This window comes from Echinops telfairi, unplaced genomic scaffold, assembly GCF_000313985.2.
Source record: "Echinops telfairi isolate 266 unplaced genomic scaffold, ASM31398v2 ScPeMD7_7467;HRSCAF=8505_1, whole genome shotgun sequence".
NCBI lineage: Eukaryota > Metazoa > Chordata > Mammalia > Afrosoricida > Tenrecidae > Echinops > Echinops telfairi.
The window spans coordinates 13,262,830-13,281,883 of NW_022111368.1; the positions used below are offsets into that span (position 1 = coordinate 13,262,830).

At 48.6% G+C, this 19,054-nt stretch overlaps 1 protein-coding gene across 1 annotated transcript; it reads right to left on the reverse strand.

Moving 5' to 3' along the window:
- Positions 1-3,194: 3,194 nt before the first annotated feature.
- On the reverse strand, positions 3,195-17,959 carry CUNH13orf46 (chromosome unknown C13orf46 homolog). The gene is made up of 3 exons (XM_045283814.1): positions 17,770-17,959; positions 5,755-5,806; positions 3,195-3,381 (listed from the first exon to the last, which is right to left on the reverse strand). The coding sequence occupies exons 1-3, from the start codon at positions 17,957-17,959 to the stop codon at positions 3,195-3,197; spliced, it is 429 nt and encodes a 142-aa protein (XP_045139749.1).
- Positions 17,960-19,054: the final 1,095 nt, after the last annotated feature.

The following is a 19,054-nucleotide window of genomic DNA, read 5'->3' on the forward strand; positions in this document are numbered from 1 at the left end:
GGAGAGATCCCACCAGGAGGGAAGCCCCGTGCTCCCTGCAAACCATATCAACACCCTCAAGCTAAGTTCGCCCAAGTTCCCGGCAGCCGCAGGTCAGCCATGCCTACTGGCCATTACGGACAGCCCTGCCCCCTCTTTATCCAAGTATGTGTTACACACGCTAACCTCTCAGCCAGCAGTGATAACCCCATTTGGTAATGAGTCATCTTGTTAATGAGATGGGGTTAGCGTAGGGTGTAGGTCTTGAATCAATCTCCTTTGCCAAAGGAGAGAGAGTTAGCAAGCAAGCTGGCAAACTGAAAAGGCCATGGCAGATGCCAAGCCACGTGGAGATGGCCCAGAAGCGGAGCCATCTGCACACGATGGCAGAGAGAGAAGGCCTTTCCCTGGACCCGAGGCCCTGAGTTTAAGCTGCTCATCTCCTGAACTGGGAGAAAATCCCTTCCTTGGTGAACGGCAGCCGTCCACCTGTGCTGTCTGGGTGAGCAGCACCAGGTGACTAAGCCCGGGGCCATGTGTGAGGAGACCTCTGCTGCCCAGCAGGGTGAACAGTGTAAGGCCTCCACCTCCGCAGACCAAACTGGAGAAACTGGCACGGTGCCTGCGGGTCACCCCTGACTCTTCACTCTCTTCCCGCCTGCCCCTCTTCTCCCTTCTCCTTTATCCATGTTGCTGGCTGCAGGGACGAGGAAAGGCAGGCTGGCTAATGGGGAGAGGTGGGTCTTGTGACTAAAGCCTGGCTCCTCTGAGTTGTCTGAGCCCTTGGGTAAGCTAGATGCCCTGCTCCTTGCCTCACAGTCCCTCCTTGCAGCACGATGAATGCTTCGGTCTCTGCACAATCCCAGTGAGAGCGGCGAACATAGACGGTCACCTTCTTCCCACCGTCACAAGACACCAGAGGCCCTACTAGAACCCATCACAGAAAAGGTGGCCTCCCCTCCCCACCACGTGACTCCCAAAGCATCACTCACTCGTCTTCAGACAAATATCCAGCATCCACCTGGGGCTCTTTCTCCTCTTTCACGGCACTTGCTACCACCTGTGAAGAGGAGCAGGCGTCGGTCAGGGACCAGGGATGAGGAGTGAGCATCAGCGTCCAAGGATCAGACTCAGGTGATGACCTGGGGGTGCTCACAGGGAAATGCATGCGCCCTGAGCTTCCTCCTACCAAATGAGTCGCTGTTGAGTGGAACATTCCAACTGGGGACCCTAACTGAGAAACAAGACCCTGGATTTCAAGTCACCGTGGTCCCTGGATGGTGCATTAAAAGACCTGTTTGTTGGAAAGCCTGGGATCCTAAGGGCCAGCTCTGCCGCTCCTTCTGTCCTTAGAAAGTGTGGCAGCTCTGTGTGAAGTTCTAGGGGTGGGTTACTACTGCGTGTCCTCAGAGGGGAAAAGACAGCAGGTGCAGTGTGTTTGACAAACAAAGCTCACCTCCAGGCAGGAGCTTCAACTTGTCAAGAGAGAACTACAAAGAACTCCCTAAAGATGAGCCCAGCTTTCTAGAATATTTGTGTCCCTTAATGGCGAAAGCTAAGGTTTGGTGCTTTCCTTGTGCCAGGCACTGTACAAGTCAGCCGGGTCCTGTGGGGGCTGCTGTCAGGCTCATTTGAAGGACAAGAGGCCCGAGACAGAGGGAGGTGGTGCCCTGTGGAAGCATTTACTAGCAGAGCTGAACATGAGAAGTGATCTCTCAGTCTCCCGACCTGTGCCCTCTCCACCCCTCCAGCACAATAGTGGGAACCCTAAGGGTTGATCCAGAAACTAGAGTCTTGGTAGGTGCCAGAATCTAAGCAGATTGAGTGAGACAAAGCAAAGAAGAGGCAGCAGAGTCCCCACACCCACCCCAAAGCCAATTGTGAACACCACAGGGGTCTCTGGGCCTTGTCTGGCCACTGGCCTCTGCCTCACTCTCCACCACATGTGTTATGGGGCAGCAGCCCACGTGGAGTGGACCAGCACGTCCCTCATGGGTGGCTTGTTGCTTTCTGAGAGTTTTGTCTTACCTCTTCAGCATGGTTGCCCAGATCAATCTCCACAAATGTAGAAGGCTTCTGTGAATGGAAACAAGGTGACAGGGCTCAGGTGACAATAGGGAAGAAAGTGGACTTCATCGGAGACACAGTCGCCCTGTGGCCCAAGTGCCACGTGGGGCTTGGCTGATCCCCGCTGGCTTCATCAGACACTGACAATGTGTAGTGGTAAGCGCCGGAGAGGCCCGGCTCAACCACTAATGGCAAAATAGAGAGGGAGGGGTCCACAGGACCAGCTCCCTTAGTGACAAGACTCCGTAGGGACTGACTTCTCTCTCCTCCACGTGTCATCTGATCCCTTAGAACCCAGAGGACCTCCTCCCCTTGGGTCGTCTGAGAACCAGGGTGTCTAAGGGTGGGCTCAATTCCCAGAACTGCAAGTCCCACCCCACCCCCACTTCCCTGCCAGGCCTACTCAACGGGGCAGAACTTGGAAACCTCCTCCTTGGAAACACCGACCTGCGGTCCTCTCTCTCCACCCCGTTGGTCAGCGGTGTGTACTAGGAGGTGAGTGGCCTGAGCAGCTCAGGGTGCTGCTGTTGTAAAGTCTTTGGTTGGAAATGTTGGTTCAGGCCAGGCATGCGTGGACTAACGTGTGATGGTAGGCCCTGGAGCTGAACCAAGGAGGATCTACTGCCATTCCTGGTTCAGACAAACAAAATGTAACCAGTACCATTCCTTACTCCTTGGGGCAGGAGAATCAAAGCCACCTCCCATCATGAATTCCCCTGTGAGGATTCCGAATATAGCCCTCACGTGGGGGTCTACAGCTGACGCCTCAGGGTGGGGCTGTGGCGGCTTTGGGAGTGTTTTTCTGGGTATAGGCTGCACAGGACCCCTCGCACACCTTTGGCAACCGACTATGTGGCAGGCTGAGATTCAGACACCCCGGGGACTCAGCCAAGGAAGCACGCAACTGGGCACCTGGAGTTTCTCTAAGGACAGCGGTTGACTCAGTTCAGTGGGTGCGGCCTATTGTGATGACCCCTAAGATCAATTTGTCGTGCCTGACAATCTTACTTCTATTACGAAAGTAAACCGCCCTTGCCTCTGTTTGCAGAAGGTGGTCTAGCTTCAGGGAGGTCAGTGCCTCTGCCTGTAAAGCAGAAGAAGACCAAGTTGGTAAACAGAGGCAGGACTCGCCCAGAGGGAGCCAACGGTTAGATACCAAACAAATATCGCCTGACCTTGGCCTCTTGGAGGTGTTTGTCAGCATCCTCCTCTTCCTCCTTGATGCTGACCTTGGAGTCACTCTTTCCAGTCTCGGGTCCCACTATCTCACCATCGCGGACCAACGTCCCAGGTGCTTCCTGACTCTTTTCCTTCTTGACTTCTAGGTTGGTCTGACTAGGTACATGGACAAAAATGGCATGGAATAGACATCAGTAGGAGGCCGTTTAAGCCAACATCTGTTCTTCCTCTTGAAGCAGTGGCGGTTGGGAGCTCCTGGGAATAATGGCAGTTGAGGCTATGAGATGACCATGTGTTGTGACTCACTATTGTTGGGACCCATTGAGTCGATTCTGACTCAGAGTGACCCTTGTGACAGAGTCGAACCTCACTGGGTATCCTAGGCTGTAATTATTATAGAAGCAGAACAGTAGTGGAGCCTGCTGTGGGGACTGAACTACCAATGCTTTGGTTCAGCTGCTGAATGCTTAACAATTGCTCCACTAGGCTACTGTCTCCTTGATGTTGGTACAGACCATGCTATAAAACCAAATACATGGCCAACAAGTGGATTCTGACTCCTAGTGACCCTATAGGACAGGGTAGAACTGCCCCTGTGGGTTTCTGAGACTCTAAGTCTTTACTGGAGTAGAAAGCCTCATCCTTCTCCCACAGAGCAGATGGTAGTTTCGAACTGCCAACCTCCCAGTTAGCAACCAAACACATCACCTACTATGCCACCAGGGCTCCTCTAGACTATGCTATAGAGGCCCTGAAGTTTAAAGATCCTGCTTGTATGAACAAGCCTGGCTTTCTCGCCTCCCTGTGATGACCCATTTTTTTCCTGGAGAAGCTTACCCCAAACAAAATCCAGCCCAATGCTGGACTGGATTAGCATTTATAGCTAACCAAGTTTCATTTCACAAAGCAATGCCTACCCTTGCTCATGGAATGAAACGGGCCAACACCAACCAAAAATTATGCTCATCCTGGCCATAGTCTAATGGATGACAGCAAATGGGACCAAGCGACTTGATGGGCTACATGAGGTCTGTGGCTGATTCTGCTGTTACTCATACCCAGCTGAGTGACAACCTTGTCCCATTTGGCCATTTGTGGGGTGTGTTTAGGAGCAAGAGGAATGTGTGCCACCGTGCAGACAGTGGGAGCTGGTGCCAGCATCACTTGGGCTGACTTTTGGACGGTGCCTGGCTCTTGAATTGGTCAACATGAGTACACCGTGTCGCAGGGACTCCGTGAAGAGGTGGCGTTGTCCCTGCTCAGCACTGACGTTGACAGGAGGCTATCACCTTCTTTAAACCCTGCAGGGAAGAGCTTCTCCAGGCCTGCCACACACGTTTTCCTCTGACACAGGAGCACTCAGCTCACGTTGTCCCTCGACTGTCCTTGGATGTGGTTTTTATGTTAGTGACCAGTTCCCTTGCTGGGCTCCAACCAGAAGGAACCATTTGTAAACCAGAGAGACTTATGTCTGGTGGTTGGTCTAAGATGCCAAAGATTATTTCTAGTAGAATTTGAGGGGCAGGGGGAAGAAAATCCTGGTCAATTCAGTAAATTTTAACTTCTCCTTGCTTGGGGAAGACTGGGGGTTGGAGAAACTGGGCCCAGGACTACCTCCTGGGGAAGCAGCCGAGGGAAGGTGGACACACAAATAATCGGAGAAGGTGGCTGAGCGGAAAGACAAAGGCACCCTCAATGCGGCGATCTCTGCCTAGATGGCTCCTCTCTTGGAAAACCACACCCCTTCCACTTGCTGATTTGGTTATGTTCATCTTATCATCACTGTCACATTGTTAGATGTCACGTGGTACCCAGACGGTTCTGTACAACAGAATGCAACGCTGCTCAGTACAGCAGCACCCTCACAGTCTTTCCAGAAGGATGTGCCCCCCAACGCTGTAGTCTCTGTGTCATTCCATCTCACTGAGGGGCTTCCTCGTTTTCCCTGACCCTCTGATGCCCCACACATAATGTCCTTCTTCAAAGGACGTGAGCCAAAGTCTCGCCATCTTCACTTCTAAGGAGTATTCTGGTTGTACTTCTTCCAACAGAGACTTGTCTGTTCTTCTGCCAGTCCCTGAGCTACTTATTGTTCTTCAAGGACACCATCCATCAAGAGCAGCCATTCTTCTTCAATGGCCCCAACAAATAAGCCCTCGGAGGAGCCCTCAGGGTCTGTCTGGGTGAGACAATGCTTGTCTTCTGAGTCGGGCTGCTCTCGGACACCATGGATGGACCAGACATGGCTGGCATTGCCCGAGGACAAGCGGTGGAAGGGAGGAGAAGTTTACTCACTGAGCACCTCCCAAAGTCCAACCAAGTTCCATGACCACACCTTCCCCTAGCTAGAGAGGACATCTCAGACACATCCCCTATCTCAGTGCTCTGGTGCCTCTGGTGCCCTCCCAAGTCTTGACTCGGTGCCCGGCCCTCTCTGCCTGCACTCACCATTTCTAGCGGTGCTTCTCACCACTTTCAGCGAAGCATCTCCCTAGGGTTCAAGGCTGGAAAACAAGGTGGCCCGCTTACCAGCTAACGTCTTCGACTTCACTTCTGGAGTCTTTCCCCTGATCTTCAGACTCTGAGAAGAAAAGAAGTACTTGTCAGTGCGTTCTTTAGCTGTGTCTGTGCAGCACGCATGCCCTACCAGGGTCCCTGGAGGAGCCGAGGGTTGGGGATCAAGGACGGCCTTCTGGGAGCTCCCTCCTCAAGCACATGTCTAGAAAACATCTCCTGATGCTGCCGTGCTGGGTTCTATGGAGCCCCTAGCTGGCCATGCTAAGGTATCAATTTGAGGACTCACTGTTATTGCTGAAGTCAAGTTTGAGCATTCACCTTGGTCTGGTTTCCCACCTCATTCCTATGCCCTAACGTGCTGCACACTTCTGTACTTGTTTTCCTCAGCACCTCACACAGCCCCATCTTAAACCCACCTCGGAGCACATTGCCAGAGTGCCAGCAGCTTCCCATGTGGTCCGCAGGGCCCCGAGGCCGGCACAAGTTCCCCACGTCATGCGTGTATCCTTTCCACCCTGACACATCCTACGGGCTCACGGAATCATGTCTGGAGAACTTAGTATCGTGTAGTCACTATGCTCAAAGGTCTTTACAATAAATTCTTTTCCTCTTCCAGACTTAGTGGGAACCTCTTGGAATCCCTCTTGATCCTACTGTTATGGGTTTCGAGCCTCTCCACTCCTCGGTTCTTGTCCCGCTATCAAGAAAGATTTCAGTCCAGGGACAGAAAAGGTTTGGACAGAACGAGTGAGTTCCCTGAACGGGCCCTTAACCAAACTAGAAAATGAAACCCACTGCCATCAAGGCACTTCGGACTTCTGACCACCCTGTAGGGCAGGCTCAAATGGTCCCTGTGGGCTGCTTTCTTCCCACTCTCCAACTCACTGCCATTGAGTCATTGCTGACTTCTAGAGCCCCTCTGTGGGTTTCTGAGACTAACTGTTTACGGCAGTAAAGTCTCATCTTTCTCCGAGGAGCTGCTGCTGGTTTCGAACTGTGGACCGTGTGGATCGCAGTCTGACTCATAACCACATGGTAGGTTTATTCGCTAGTCTAAAAAGCTTGGTAGAATGTAGAGCCAGAACTTTGACTTGGATCATGACAGACCTTCCTCCACTGGCTGGTCTTCTAGCAGGTCTCTTGCTAGAAATGTTGGTTCTTGTAGCGTGGTTCCTTGTTCCAGGTATGGTCTTGCCTGCACCCCTGCACCTAAGATTACATGCCATGCCCTTGTCTCCAGACCCCAAACCCAACAGGCTATTCAGTCATTGTCAGGAGAATAGGAACATCCCATCTTTCTTTACACAGCCTTTTGGCCATCTCTGGTCTCTTCCGTTGAGGAAAGGTGTCTGATCTGTCCTTTGCTTTCTGAGTTAGTTAGTTTATTGTGCCAACCTGGCCAATAAACACATGTGGGGTTAATTGAAGGGCAGACGGATAAATGGCTCGGTGAGCCTCGCCTTTCTAGTTCTCATGTCTCTTGCTTTGTGATGGTCGCACTGGGATGCAGCTGCCTTAGCAGTTCCCTGCTTCAGCTTGCAAGACTGACTTCCTACAAGACATCCCCAAGGAGAAGCCGCATGGACCTACCCCGATGCAGCCCTGGGTGCTGGAGCAGCCGTGTGGAGACCCCTGCCAGCGCTGAGATGTTTACACGCTCACTGATTCGGCTTTCCTCCTGCAGTCAGTGTCATAGTGTGTGTTTTGTGAGATGGAGGAGGACTTTGTGGACTGGTGTTGGACATACGGGTTAATGTTGGACTTGTGGGCTGGGGCAGCACTGGATTGGGATGTTTTCTTGATGCACACTTACCCTTCATATAAAACTCTCTCTTCTACATGAGTTGCTGTGGATTTGTTTCTCTAAAGTAGCCAGAATGACACACGTTCTTTGTGCTGTTATGTGGGAAACACGTCTCCACTTCTCCTGTGTGTCGCGATTCCTGTCAACCTCACCTCTTCGCCCTTTGCCCACTACCATCTACCTGATACCAGGAACACTAATCCCAACCCCCTGCCATCGATTCCATCTGACAGAGCAGACCTGCCCCAGAGGATTCGCAAGGCAGTACAGCTTTATGGAGGAACAATGACTGGTGGGTTCAAACCACTGACCTTTTGATTAGCAGCCAATCACTTTAATCACCATCCTACGGGGGCCCATCTTGGTCCCACCAATGGTCTGGAAACCCACAGCAGGAGCAAGAGAGGTGAGGTCCATGTTGGCCACTTCTTAAAGAGTGCCATCTCCCACCAGTGAATGTCAGTCAATGGTGAAGGGGGTGAGTCTAAGTCCCTGGAAGGCACCCCTTGAATCTACAATCTGATTGTGAGCATGCTGTTGACTATTATTTCCTCCTGGTTCCCCTGAGGGTCATTATCAAGGTGTTCTTAGTATAATCCTTGTTCCATAAAAAAAAAAAAAGACACTTAATCGCCAGGTGGTAAGGATTTTTAAACCATGTGTAAGAGAGAAGAGGACAACTGGTCAGTTTATTAGAGGAGCCCTGGTGGTTTACTGGGTTACACACTGGGCTGCTAACTGCAAGGTCCGCAGTTCAAATCACCAGCCACTCTTAGGGAGAAAGAAACAATGAGGAGCTGATACCAAGGGCTTCAGTAGAAAGAAAATGTTTTGAAAATGATGATGGCAACAGATGTACAAATATGGATGACACAATGGATGTAAGGATTGTTGTAAGAGCTGTAAAAGCCCACAATAAAATGATTTATTTAAAAAAAATGAATTGTCATCACAGAAACCCACAGGGACATTTCTAGCCTGGCCTTAGGGATGCTATGAGTCAGCACTCACTCCATGACAGTGAGCTTGAGTTTATCTTTTTGGGTCAGTTTATTGGAACTTCCTGAGGTTAAGGGAACTGGGGATGCAAAAATACTCTTCCAATCCCCGCCTTCTTTCAGAAATTTTTGGCAATCAACAATCAAGGCAAAATTACCTTCAGATTGTTGGGTAGGAAAGAGCACTTGCCCCAGCAGCCCTCATTTTCCATGATCACAGAAGGGAGAGATAGATGGTTTACTGTATTTTAATGCAATGTAAACGTCTGTGTATCCAGAAAGTTTGCAAGCAGTATACTTCTTCTTTTTTTTTTTTAAAGGCTGCTGTTGAAAATAGACACAGCAGGGCTAACGCCAATTCGATGATTTCTGCTTGTTCGATTCAAGGACACCGGGTGGCATTCCTCCAGTTTTGCACCCATTCTCACCTGTTTGCCGAATGGTTGCTCCTGTGTTCCCATCAACTCACCACCCCGAGGCCTCCTAGCTAATCTCTTCAGCTGTTGGCAACCTGGCCCCTTGAAGCTGGTTCTTTACAAGACAAGTCTCAAAGCAGAGATTCTTAACTCCTCAAGCTAAAGCAATCAGCAGACCTCTTGGAAGGAAAGTTACATTATAGGTGATTTTCCTAATTTTTTTTTTTAAGGATCCAACAATGCCCTCTGCTATAGCAAAGTGTGGTGCAGAAACCAGATGGCATCCAGCTGTCATAAGTAATAACATCTGGGGTCTTAAAGGCCTGTATTCTAACAAACAGCCATCTAAGTGAGGTGTCCATGAAATCCACATGGAGGAAGCATGCCAGTCTGTATGGTGCAAGGTTATAAATAATAAAATCCAAATCTAGAGGAGGGAACGGTTGAAATGCTGAACACCTGGTTTGCAGAGGGCTACGGAGGACAGTGGAAGCCCAAAGTCTATTTACAGGGGTTAAGCCTCTGGTGAACCCTCTCTGACCATAGTCCAGGGACGTGAATAGCCTTGCGCTCAGACAGAGAACACTGTTATGGTAATTATGGCAGTTCTAGTTGGGTGAAAATGTAGCATCTTGTCATATGATCTCCCTTTTGACCCATTTTAAAGTTGGTTCTGTTTTTAATGTTTTTTGCTTTCGTTTGATTGAGGTTTTTGTTTTGATGTTATTGAGTTTTTTTGTTCATTTGCTTGCTTCCTGTTTCTATGTTGAATGATTTTCTTTCTGTGTATGAAATCCAGGACAGGTAAATCTAGAGGGACAGTAGCTGGATTAATAATTACCCTGGGGCGTGGTAGGGGAGGTGGGGGTGGGGCGTGGGAAGCTAACAGTGATGAGTTATGACAAAGAAATGTTTTGAAATGGACTGGGGCGATGATCGTACAACACTTCTTAATATGCGTGGAGGATCAGATTGAATGGCAGATGAAGTATATGCCTAAAACTATTAAAAAGAAAGAAAAGATGTCCCTTGAAGAGTTCATGCCACATGAGGCCCTAGGCAGCCCCTGGGAATGGACTGGGGTTGGCGGTACGTCTTGTAGTTCATCGGAGTTTCTTTAAACTTGTTAGCTCTCAAGATGCCCCTGAGGGAGGAAAGGCAATGGGGCTTGACACTATAGTTAATTAACCTCAGATAATGAGGAACCTGATGATTTTAAATCCATCGTTTTTTAGCATAGACTTAAAACTTAATTTGTTTAAAGCAAAACAAAAAAAACTCCAGCAGCTAACATATATTATCTGTATGCAGCTGTGTGTATGTGTGTTGGGAAACACTTCATATCTTGCTTTTTTTCCAATAAAAATGTATCTGGTTACAAGTAAAAGTCATTGAAAGGAAAGGCATGACTTTTCTTTTATCCAAAGCACGGTAGAGAAGCACTCTGTCTGGTTCCTTCACCCAAATGCATCTCTTAGGATAAAGTAACAATCACGAATGGATATGTTTGTGGGCTTTCTCCCTTTGTGAAGAAAGACCCGGTGCCTGGTGGGCTCCAGGCTTGCTGAGGCGGTGGGGGGCTAGAGGACGAAGTGGGGGATCCTGGCAAAGGCAGAGTGTTTCACAGCAGTGCTAGAAAGTGCGGTTCTTGGGAGCTGTGGAGTTTGTTAGGAGAATGATGGGAGAAGTAGGGTGCTTAGACATTTCTCTGTATTATCCGAATAGAATATTTCCTTTGCTGGCCCTCTCCAACTAAGACTTAAATGGTGTCAAGCCATGTGTGGGTTACTTTCATTTGAAGGGGAGTATAGTGGTTATGAATTGGACTTCGATCCACCAGGCCAGCAGTTTGAAACCACCAGCCATTCCGAGGGGGAACAGATGGTCTTTGTATACCCCCTCGGAAACCCACAAGAGGTCACTATGAGCTGCCATCCACTCGTTGGTAGTGTGTTTTGTCCCCACCCCCCACCACACTTGAAGCTTCCCCTACCACCTCAACTAGGGCTCTTCAAGAGGAGCCCCGGTGGCGTAGTGGTTCTGAGTTGGGCCACTAGCCATAGGACCAGCAGTTCTAAACCACCAGGGCTTTCTACTCGTTAGGAGTTACAGTCTTGGAAATGCACGGGGCAGTTCTACCCTGTCCTCTAGGGTGGCTATGAGTTGGAATGGAGTTGATGGTGGCGAGTTGGTTGTGTTTGGTTAGAACTAACATGAGGGGACTTCCAACACTGGTGGGAGAAATGGAATTAGATTAGAAGGTAGTGGAATCATACAAAGTGCTTTTTGATGTTTGGATATCAGGGCAGTTCTACCCTGCCTTACAGGGTCGCTGTGAGTCGGCATCAATTCGATGGCAGTGTTTGGCTTGGTTTGTCACATGGAGGCGAGATCGTGATAGGAGATCCAGATTTATCTGGGTTACACTCATTCAGTCCAAAGAGACCCTGATAGGTCAAGGAGCAGGCCACGACTGCCAGGCAGGACACTGAGTGGGAGCAGGGAGGCAGGTGACCTAGGGCTGGTGAAATGGCCGTAGTGGTGTTGTCCGAGCTGTTACTTAAGTACTCAGTTGGAAGAGAGGCAGAATGATTACCAGGCTGATCTTCATGAACAGTGGCTTCTGTAATGTGGTGGGGCATGCTGGGAAGGCTCCGCGGAAGGCCACCCTTGGAGGGCCAGTGTCATGGCCCTAACAATGATTCTCTACAGAGAGAGCTTCCTTGCTTCAGTTCAACCTTTTCAACACATGCCTGGGCATGTATCTACTTCGCTGAACTATTTTAACAGACTACTTTTATCCCAAACCCTTAAGGTGGAATATACAACTCAAGCTCTCCTTAACTTAATGCCTCTTGACACCGCCTCCCTCCTACTTTACACAGTAGTGATCCCTTCACCCATTCATGTGATTGTGGTTGAGTGCTGGGAAGCAAAGGCCAAGCTGCTCCCGAGAAAATCATGTGCAGTCTTGGTGAGTTGATGTCAATTTGGCCCCCCAACTCATGGCCCCCACATGCACAATGGAATTCTGACCATTGAGACCCAAAGGGTTTCCACTGGCTGCTTTTCAGGCGATCACCGGGTCTCCCTCCTCAGTCCACCTGAGTCTGGAAGCTCCACTTGAGCTGCTCAGCATCACAGCCATCGGACGTCTCTGCTGATGGACTCCCAGAGACAACCCACTGCCGTCAAGTCAGTTTGGTCTCATAGGGACCCTATAGGACGACAAAGAGCTACGCCTATGGTTTCCAAGCTGGTCACCTTGACTGTAGCGCCATGACTTCTTGAGAATTCCCTCAAAATAAAACTCCCTGTCATCAAGTCCATTCGGACCCCCAGCAAGTCTCTAGGACAGCATGGAACTGCCCTTGTGGGTTTCTGAGGCTTGGCTCTGGACAGAAGTAGAAAGCTTCATCTTTCTCCTGGGAAGCAAGAGACGGCTGGCCTGGGGATGAGCAGTCCAAGAGGCACGCAATTCCCTAGGCCACCAGGCTCCATGAGGGGAGCCTTAGTGCAGAGAGCATTCTTTCTTTACTTAGGAGACAGGGAAGGGCTAAGATTGGGTTGGGTGAATAATGAGGGGTGAGCAGTCCAGTGGAGGGACAGTATGTATGAGGGCTGAGAAGAGCAGGGTGCAGTGTCAAGGAGTCGGGTGAGTTCAAACGCGTGGCTGTGTCTGGTGCTAGTGGGTTCTCTCTTCTGCTCTTGCTGGTTCCCTCCTCGAGCAGCACTCTAAGTGTGTATTCTGAGATCTCACCATCTCCCAGCATCAAGCTCAGATGTCACATTTTGCAAAAACTCTCTGCCCATGTCCCTGTGTACACCCCTCCAATTCAGTTAGTCACTTCCACCCCATATGGCATCCATATCTTATTGTGCCTTTATAGTCACCATCATCTGTAGTCTGGTCCCGGCCTCTGAAGTCAATCACTGTCTTACTCGTCTCAATATTTACTGGTCTAAGTCTGTACAAAGCTCAATAAATATGTAATAGGGTGAAATCCCACTAAACATATAAGAAAGGAAGAAATGAATTCATTGTTAATTGGACCAGGCAACTTTTGCACTTCTGACTTTTGCACTTTTAACAGTAGTTAAAACAATTCTTCCTCAGGTCCCATGGCTGATAACTAAAGACATACCCCTCTATCCCTTTGTAAAATATTCCCGACCAAAACATCTTTCAAAATCTTGGGGGAAATCAGAGAAGCCATGGCCGTGAAGGAGGGCTTAACGACAACAGAGTCTGTGTGTTTGTTGGGGTGGGCGTGGGGGTGGGGTGGGGAGGAGACAGCTGTTCAAGTCACACGAAGACCCAGCCCAATTTATCTCAAGCCCCCTTCGCCTTACAGATTTCTGGATTTTTACACCACTATCTTAATATAACCCTTACGGCTCGAACAGAAACTATATTTCATATGCAATATGTTTTATTTCCATGGTCCCACTGACAACCACTGCTGAGATCAATTCAATCAGATAATTATTGATGATTGGAATGCTAAAGTTGGAAACAAAGAGGAAGGAATCGTAGCTGGAAAATATGGTCTTGGTGATAGAAATGAAACTGGAGATAGATTGATAGAATTATGCAAGACCAACAGCTTCTCTATCACAAATTCCTTTTTTCAATAACACTAAAGGTGACTATAAAAGTGGACTTCTTCAGATAGAATATGCAGAAATCAAACTGACGATAGCCTTAGAAAGAGACAATGGAGAAGTTCAATTAGTTCAATTAGAAGTCCAAATAGCCTGACTGCACACCATCAATTGCTCATATGTAAGTTCAGGTTGAAGCTAAAAAAAATACAAGCTCACGAGACCCAAAATATGACCTTGAGTCTGTCCCACTTGAATATCCAGAACATCTCAAGAACATATGTGCTGCGCTGAACACTAATGACAGAAGACCTGAGGAGCTGTGGGAGGACATCAAGGACATCATTCCTGAAGAAAGCCACCAAGGTCATTCAAAAGACGGGAGAGAAAAGGTCAGTCTGGCTGCTAGAAGAGATGCTGTAATTTGTTCTTACTGTACGGGGCGAAGGCAAATGGAAGAAATGATGAAGTCAAAGACCTGAACAGAACATTTCAAAGGCCAGCTTGAGAAGACAAAGTAAAACACTAGAATGAGATGTGTGAAGATGTGTAGTTAGAAAACCTAAATGGAAGAACATACACAACATCTCTTAAACGGAAGGGATGAAAGAAAACCGTCAAGTCTGGAGTGCAGTAGTGAAGATTCTATGGGCAAAGTACTGAACGATGCAGGAAGCATCAAATGATGGAAAGAATACACAGTCACTGTACCAAAAAGAACTAGTAGACAATCAAACATTTCAGGAGGAAGCATATGATCAAAACCAAATGTACTGAGGGAAGACGTCCAAGCTGCACTGAAAGCATTCGCCAAAAGCAACCCCCCAGGAATTGAAAAGTTTCAACAAACTAAGAAGCACTGGAAACACTTGTCTATGCCAGGAAGTCTGGAAGACAGCTACCTGGCCAACTGACTGGAAGAGATCCATATTTGTTGTCAGTGCAAAGAAAGGTGACACAACAGGACATGCAAATTATAGAACAATATAATTAATATCACAAGCAAGTAAAATTTTGTGTAAGATCATCCAACAACGGTTGCAGGAGTACATTGAAAAGGAGCTGCCAGAAGTTCAGGCTGGATTTAGAAGGGAATCTGAAATAAGGGATTTCACTGCTGATATCAAATGCCTCTGAGCAGAAAGCAGCGAATACCAGGAAGTGTTTGCTTGTGTTTTATTGACTATGAAAAGGCATTTGACTGTGTGGACCATAGGAACCATGCATAACCTTAAGAATGGGAATTCTAGGACACTTAATAGTGCTCAAAGTGGAACTTGTACATGGATCAAGAGGTAGTTTGTGAACTGAATATGGGGATGGATAGCATGGTGTAAAATCAAGAAAGATATGAGTCAGGATTGTAGCCTTTCACCACACTTATACAATGTACATGCTAAGCAAATAATCAGAGAATCTGGATTGTATGAAAAGAATGTGGCATAAGGTTTGAAAGAAGGTGTGGTAGTTACATAATCTGGTGTCAATTTGATGATTCAGAGTGAAGGGGTAGAGTCTATTCTGTCAATCAGATCATAGCCAATGAAGCCTCTGAGTGGGCATGGCCTTCCTCTAAGGATTCTGGGAAATCCTGTTTTTCCTCCTTGGAGGCGGGAGACTTTCTCTCAGCCCACTCCCTGTGAGACATCCCTGTGAAGTCACATGGACCTACCCAGATGAACCAGAGCCCTGGGAGCTGGAGAAGCCATGTGGTTATCCCTGCCAGCGTTGAGATGCTTACACCACTGGATCCACAAGACTTCCCACCCACTGGCCTATGATCTTCCTGCATTAGGAGTCATTGCACATGTTTCATGAGTCTGAAGAGGGCTTTATAGATTGGTATCCAACATATGGGCTAATATCGGACTTATGGACTTGATCTGGGGTGGGATGTCTTCTCAATATTCAATTGCTCTTGCATATGAACCTCTTTCTTATGCACATATGTTTCTTTGAATTTGTTTCCCTAGTCTACTAATACAAAGGCTTATTAGCAACTTTCAATATGTAGAGGACACAACCTTGTTTGCTGAACATGAGGAGGACTTGAAGCACTTGCTGATGAAGATCAAGGATGGCAACCTTCAGTATGGATCACAACTAAATGTACAGAAAATAAAATTCCCACAAGTTAACCATCATGATAAATGGAGAAAGGGTTGAAGCTGTCAAGAATTTAATCTTGTTTGGATCCTTAGTCAATGTTATGGAAACAGCAGTCAAGAGGTCAAACGATGCATTGCGCTGAATAAATCTGCACAAGACCTCTTAAAGGTGTAGAAAAGCCACAATGTTGCTTTGAGGACCAGGGTGCCCCTGACCTAACCCAGGGTATTTTCACCTCCTATGAATGGGAAAGTTGGACATTGAAGAAGACAGACTGAAGAAGAAAGGATGCATTTGAATGGCTCTGCTGGTGAAGACTATTGAAAAACTGCCATAAGATGACCATAGACTGCCAACAGAATACACACACCTGCCCTGGAAGAAGTAGAGCCAGAACGTTCCTTAGAGGGAAGGATGGTGATCCTTTGTTTAGAGATGTTTTCAGGAGAGGCTAGTCCCTGACATCATGCTTGATAAAGTAGAGGGACAAAAAGAAAGAGAAATACCCTTGATGAGAGGGTTGGCGCAGTGGCTGCCAACAATGGACTCAGATCTAGGAACCAATGTGAAGACGGCCAGGACCGGGCAGTGTTCTGTTCTGTTGACAGACGGTTGCTATGAGTCAGAACCACTACTAGGGCACCTAAGACAATAACAATGACTAATGATAACCTCATCAAAGGAGTTTGCTGGTGTAGGCATTTTCAAAGTTAATTGGAATCCCAAGAAACTAAATCCACTAAAGGTGGCCATTCGCACTGCCGTTTCGGAGAAATGCCTGAACCCACAGTTACGCTGTCTCTGTTAAGGAGCATTGGTGGGGCTGTGGGTTCAAGGTTGGGCTGCTAACTAAGTGCGAGGCTGGCACATTCCACCTACCAGCCACTCTGCAGAAGGAGCATGAGAATCTCTGTTCCCAGGCAGATTTACAGCTTGGGAAACCCAAAGGAGCGGCTCCACTCGGTCACCATGTGCATTAGATACTGGCCACTACTTTCAAGCTAGCCTTCCAGGGCCTCTCTTGTCCACTGGATGGCAGTGGGTTTGGGGTGGCTCTGCCTGTCTCTCAGCTAACTCCAAGGGTCTTGTGCTCCAGGGAAAATGCCTTGGGAGGCTGAGCCAGAGGGGGCATCTGTCCTAACATTCACCGTGTAGGTCCATTCACCGGGCTAAGATGTTTTCGCTCCAGTCTTCTCTCTGACCTCCACGATGGCCCTCCCTGACGTGTCTAGAAATATATTACCATGTTGTGCACTGCCTGATTTAAGGCATAGGAAACCTAGTGACATCTTTGTGTCAAGCACAATTAAAGCTTACTACCAACTACCAGGAGTATTCACGGCTAACACACAGGCCCTTGGAAATTCTAGTCCTTTTCTGCAGAGGAATGGAGACATGCCGCAAAGGCACAAGGTAGCCCTGAGGGGCTCATTCTAAGGCCAAGATCCTTCAAGTGTTTGGGGACAGACTAGGGCCTAGGGTGACTGAGGGTCGTCTTATATCTGATGGCTTCAGAGATCTTCCTCAGACTCCACTTCGTGTGTCTTCCGTCTGTCTGTCTTCAACAGAGCTTCCTAACCATGTCACCCACCAATGGGTCACCAATGTGCTTTAGACACTGGCTGCTACTTTCAAGCTGGCCTGCCAGGGCCTCTCGTATCCGGGTGAGATGAGGCTCAAAGGTTCACCTCCCTGTGAATGGGTGATAAACCTCTCACCTCTGGCCGTGAAAATTTTAAGCAAAGGGGCTGCGGGAGCTAGGAGTCCCCAGTGGGGTCCCTTTGATTCCTTAAGGTCTGGTCTTTCCTTCCTCTGCCCGGCCACACATGACCGCCTTTAAAATAAGGTGACCAGACGTTCTGCTTTTGGTGGGACAGTCCGATTTTTAACAATTTTTCCCACACCCCGCGGCATTTTTAAAAAGTTCTGATTTTTGGAAAGAATGCACGACAAGCTAGGGTATACAGTTTTTGGCTGCCATGTGGCTATTTTGCCAGGATATGAGCTTTATCAATGGTGTCCCGCTTTTGTCCCGCTTTACCAATGTTAAAATCTGGTCACCTTACTTTAAAACAAAGTCTTTCTGCTTTCTTACCTAACTCGGCCCTCAACTTCTTGAGGCGGCTCGGAGGGTCCCCCTTCTGGTGTAAGCCGCCCATGCTCCGGCTCCTCTGAAGCTCGGTCACTTCGCTGGCCGCTTTGAGATGCCCGGATGCCATTCCCAAAGGCGGGATTCCGAGGACAGGGCGGTGTCTCCTGTACGTGGAGGAGGGATCCTTCTCCATGGTTGTCCTCTCCTTTTTAAAAAAAATTTTTCAGATCACGAGCAAGAAGGATGGTGACTCTCAAAGTAAAATCTTAGAAAACATGGTTTCTCACCTCTCTTACCATCTCTGGCCCAGGGAAGCAGGCTCAAGAGTGCTGCTGAGGGGAGTCCCAGGTTGCTATGCGACTCCTATGACATCACGGCAAACAAGCCCGGGGGTCAAAGGTTAAGCCAGCCTTTATACAGCCAGAACATGTTATTTGGCCATGAGTTTTGGTGTGTGAGTTTCCGTCCATCTCCCAGCCTTTTCTTCTTCCGGCTTGTCATCTCTTTCTCCGCTAAAGAAGGTCCAACCCAATCCAGCCCAGTGTGCGTGGATTCCGACTCACAGTGACCCTATAGCACAGAGCCGAAAGGCCTCACAAGGTTTCCAAGGTGGTCAACCACATTTTTCTTGAAGATCGTTTGTCGGGGGCTCTTAATAGCGCTTACAACAATCCACAAGGGACTGTAAATCTTAATGCAAGCAGACCACCTCATTTTCCCCCCGCCAGAGCAGCTGGTGGGTCTGATGAACCACCACATGCTTTAGCCGCTGCACCACCAGAGAAAGTATTGGGGAAAGGGGATGACAAAATCCAACCAAGATCCTTAGTGTGTAATCCCCTAGTCCAAGACCTGACGCTTTCTCTACTTCGTCACTGAGTTATCCTCTCTGTGGGGAACATCGTTTCCTTTTTCAGCGAATGGTTCAAAAGGCAAGAACCCCTGGTGGTCGAGGAGGGCGGGCTCTGGCCGGCAGGAACTGCTCCCAGATGGGTGGTCTGAGGAGCAGCTAACAGGGCCGAGCCAATCAATGCCACAAGTCAAGTGACTCAGGTGCTCCCTGGCCCATCTTCCCGTTTCCATCGGCCTGACCCTGTCACTGGAGCAGTAGGGTCAATACTGTAGGATTCCCCACTGGATTCTACAGCAGTTTGAATGGTATTGGCCCCTCCCCATATTGGATGTTTGCATTTTCAGCCTAACAAGAACATTCCTCATAGTGTAGGCCAATACACCGCTTTCCTCTAATCACCCAAGACCGCAGAGGGACCAATTACAACGCCGCCCC

What these genes read in the sequence shown, in the direction of transcription:
- CUNH13orf46 (XM_045283814.1), bottom strand. Translation starts at nt 17,959, where the DNA reads ATGGAGAAGGATCCCTCCTCCACGTACAGGAGACACCGCCCTGTCCTC. An exon ending in GAAGTTGAGGGCCGAGTTAG is followed by an intron (nt 5,807 to 17,769) that starts GTAAGAAAGCAG and finishes TTTTCTTCTCAG; the next exon opens with AGTCTGAAGATCAGGGGAAA. An exon ending in GAAGTCGAAGACGTTAGCTG is followed by an intron (nt 3,382 to 5,754) that starts GTAAGCGGGCCA and finishes CCATGTACCTAG; the next exon opens with TCAGACCAACCTAGAAGTCA.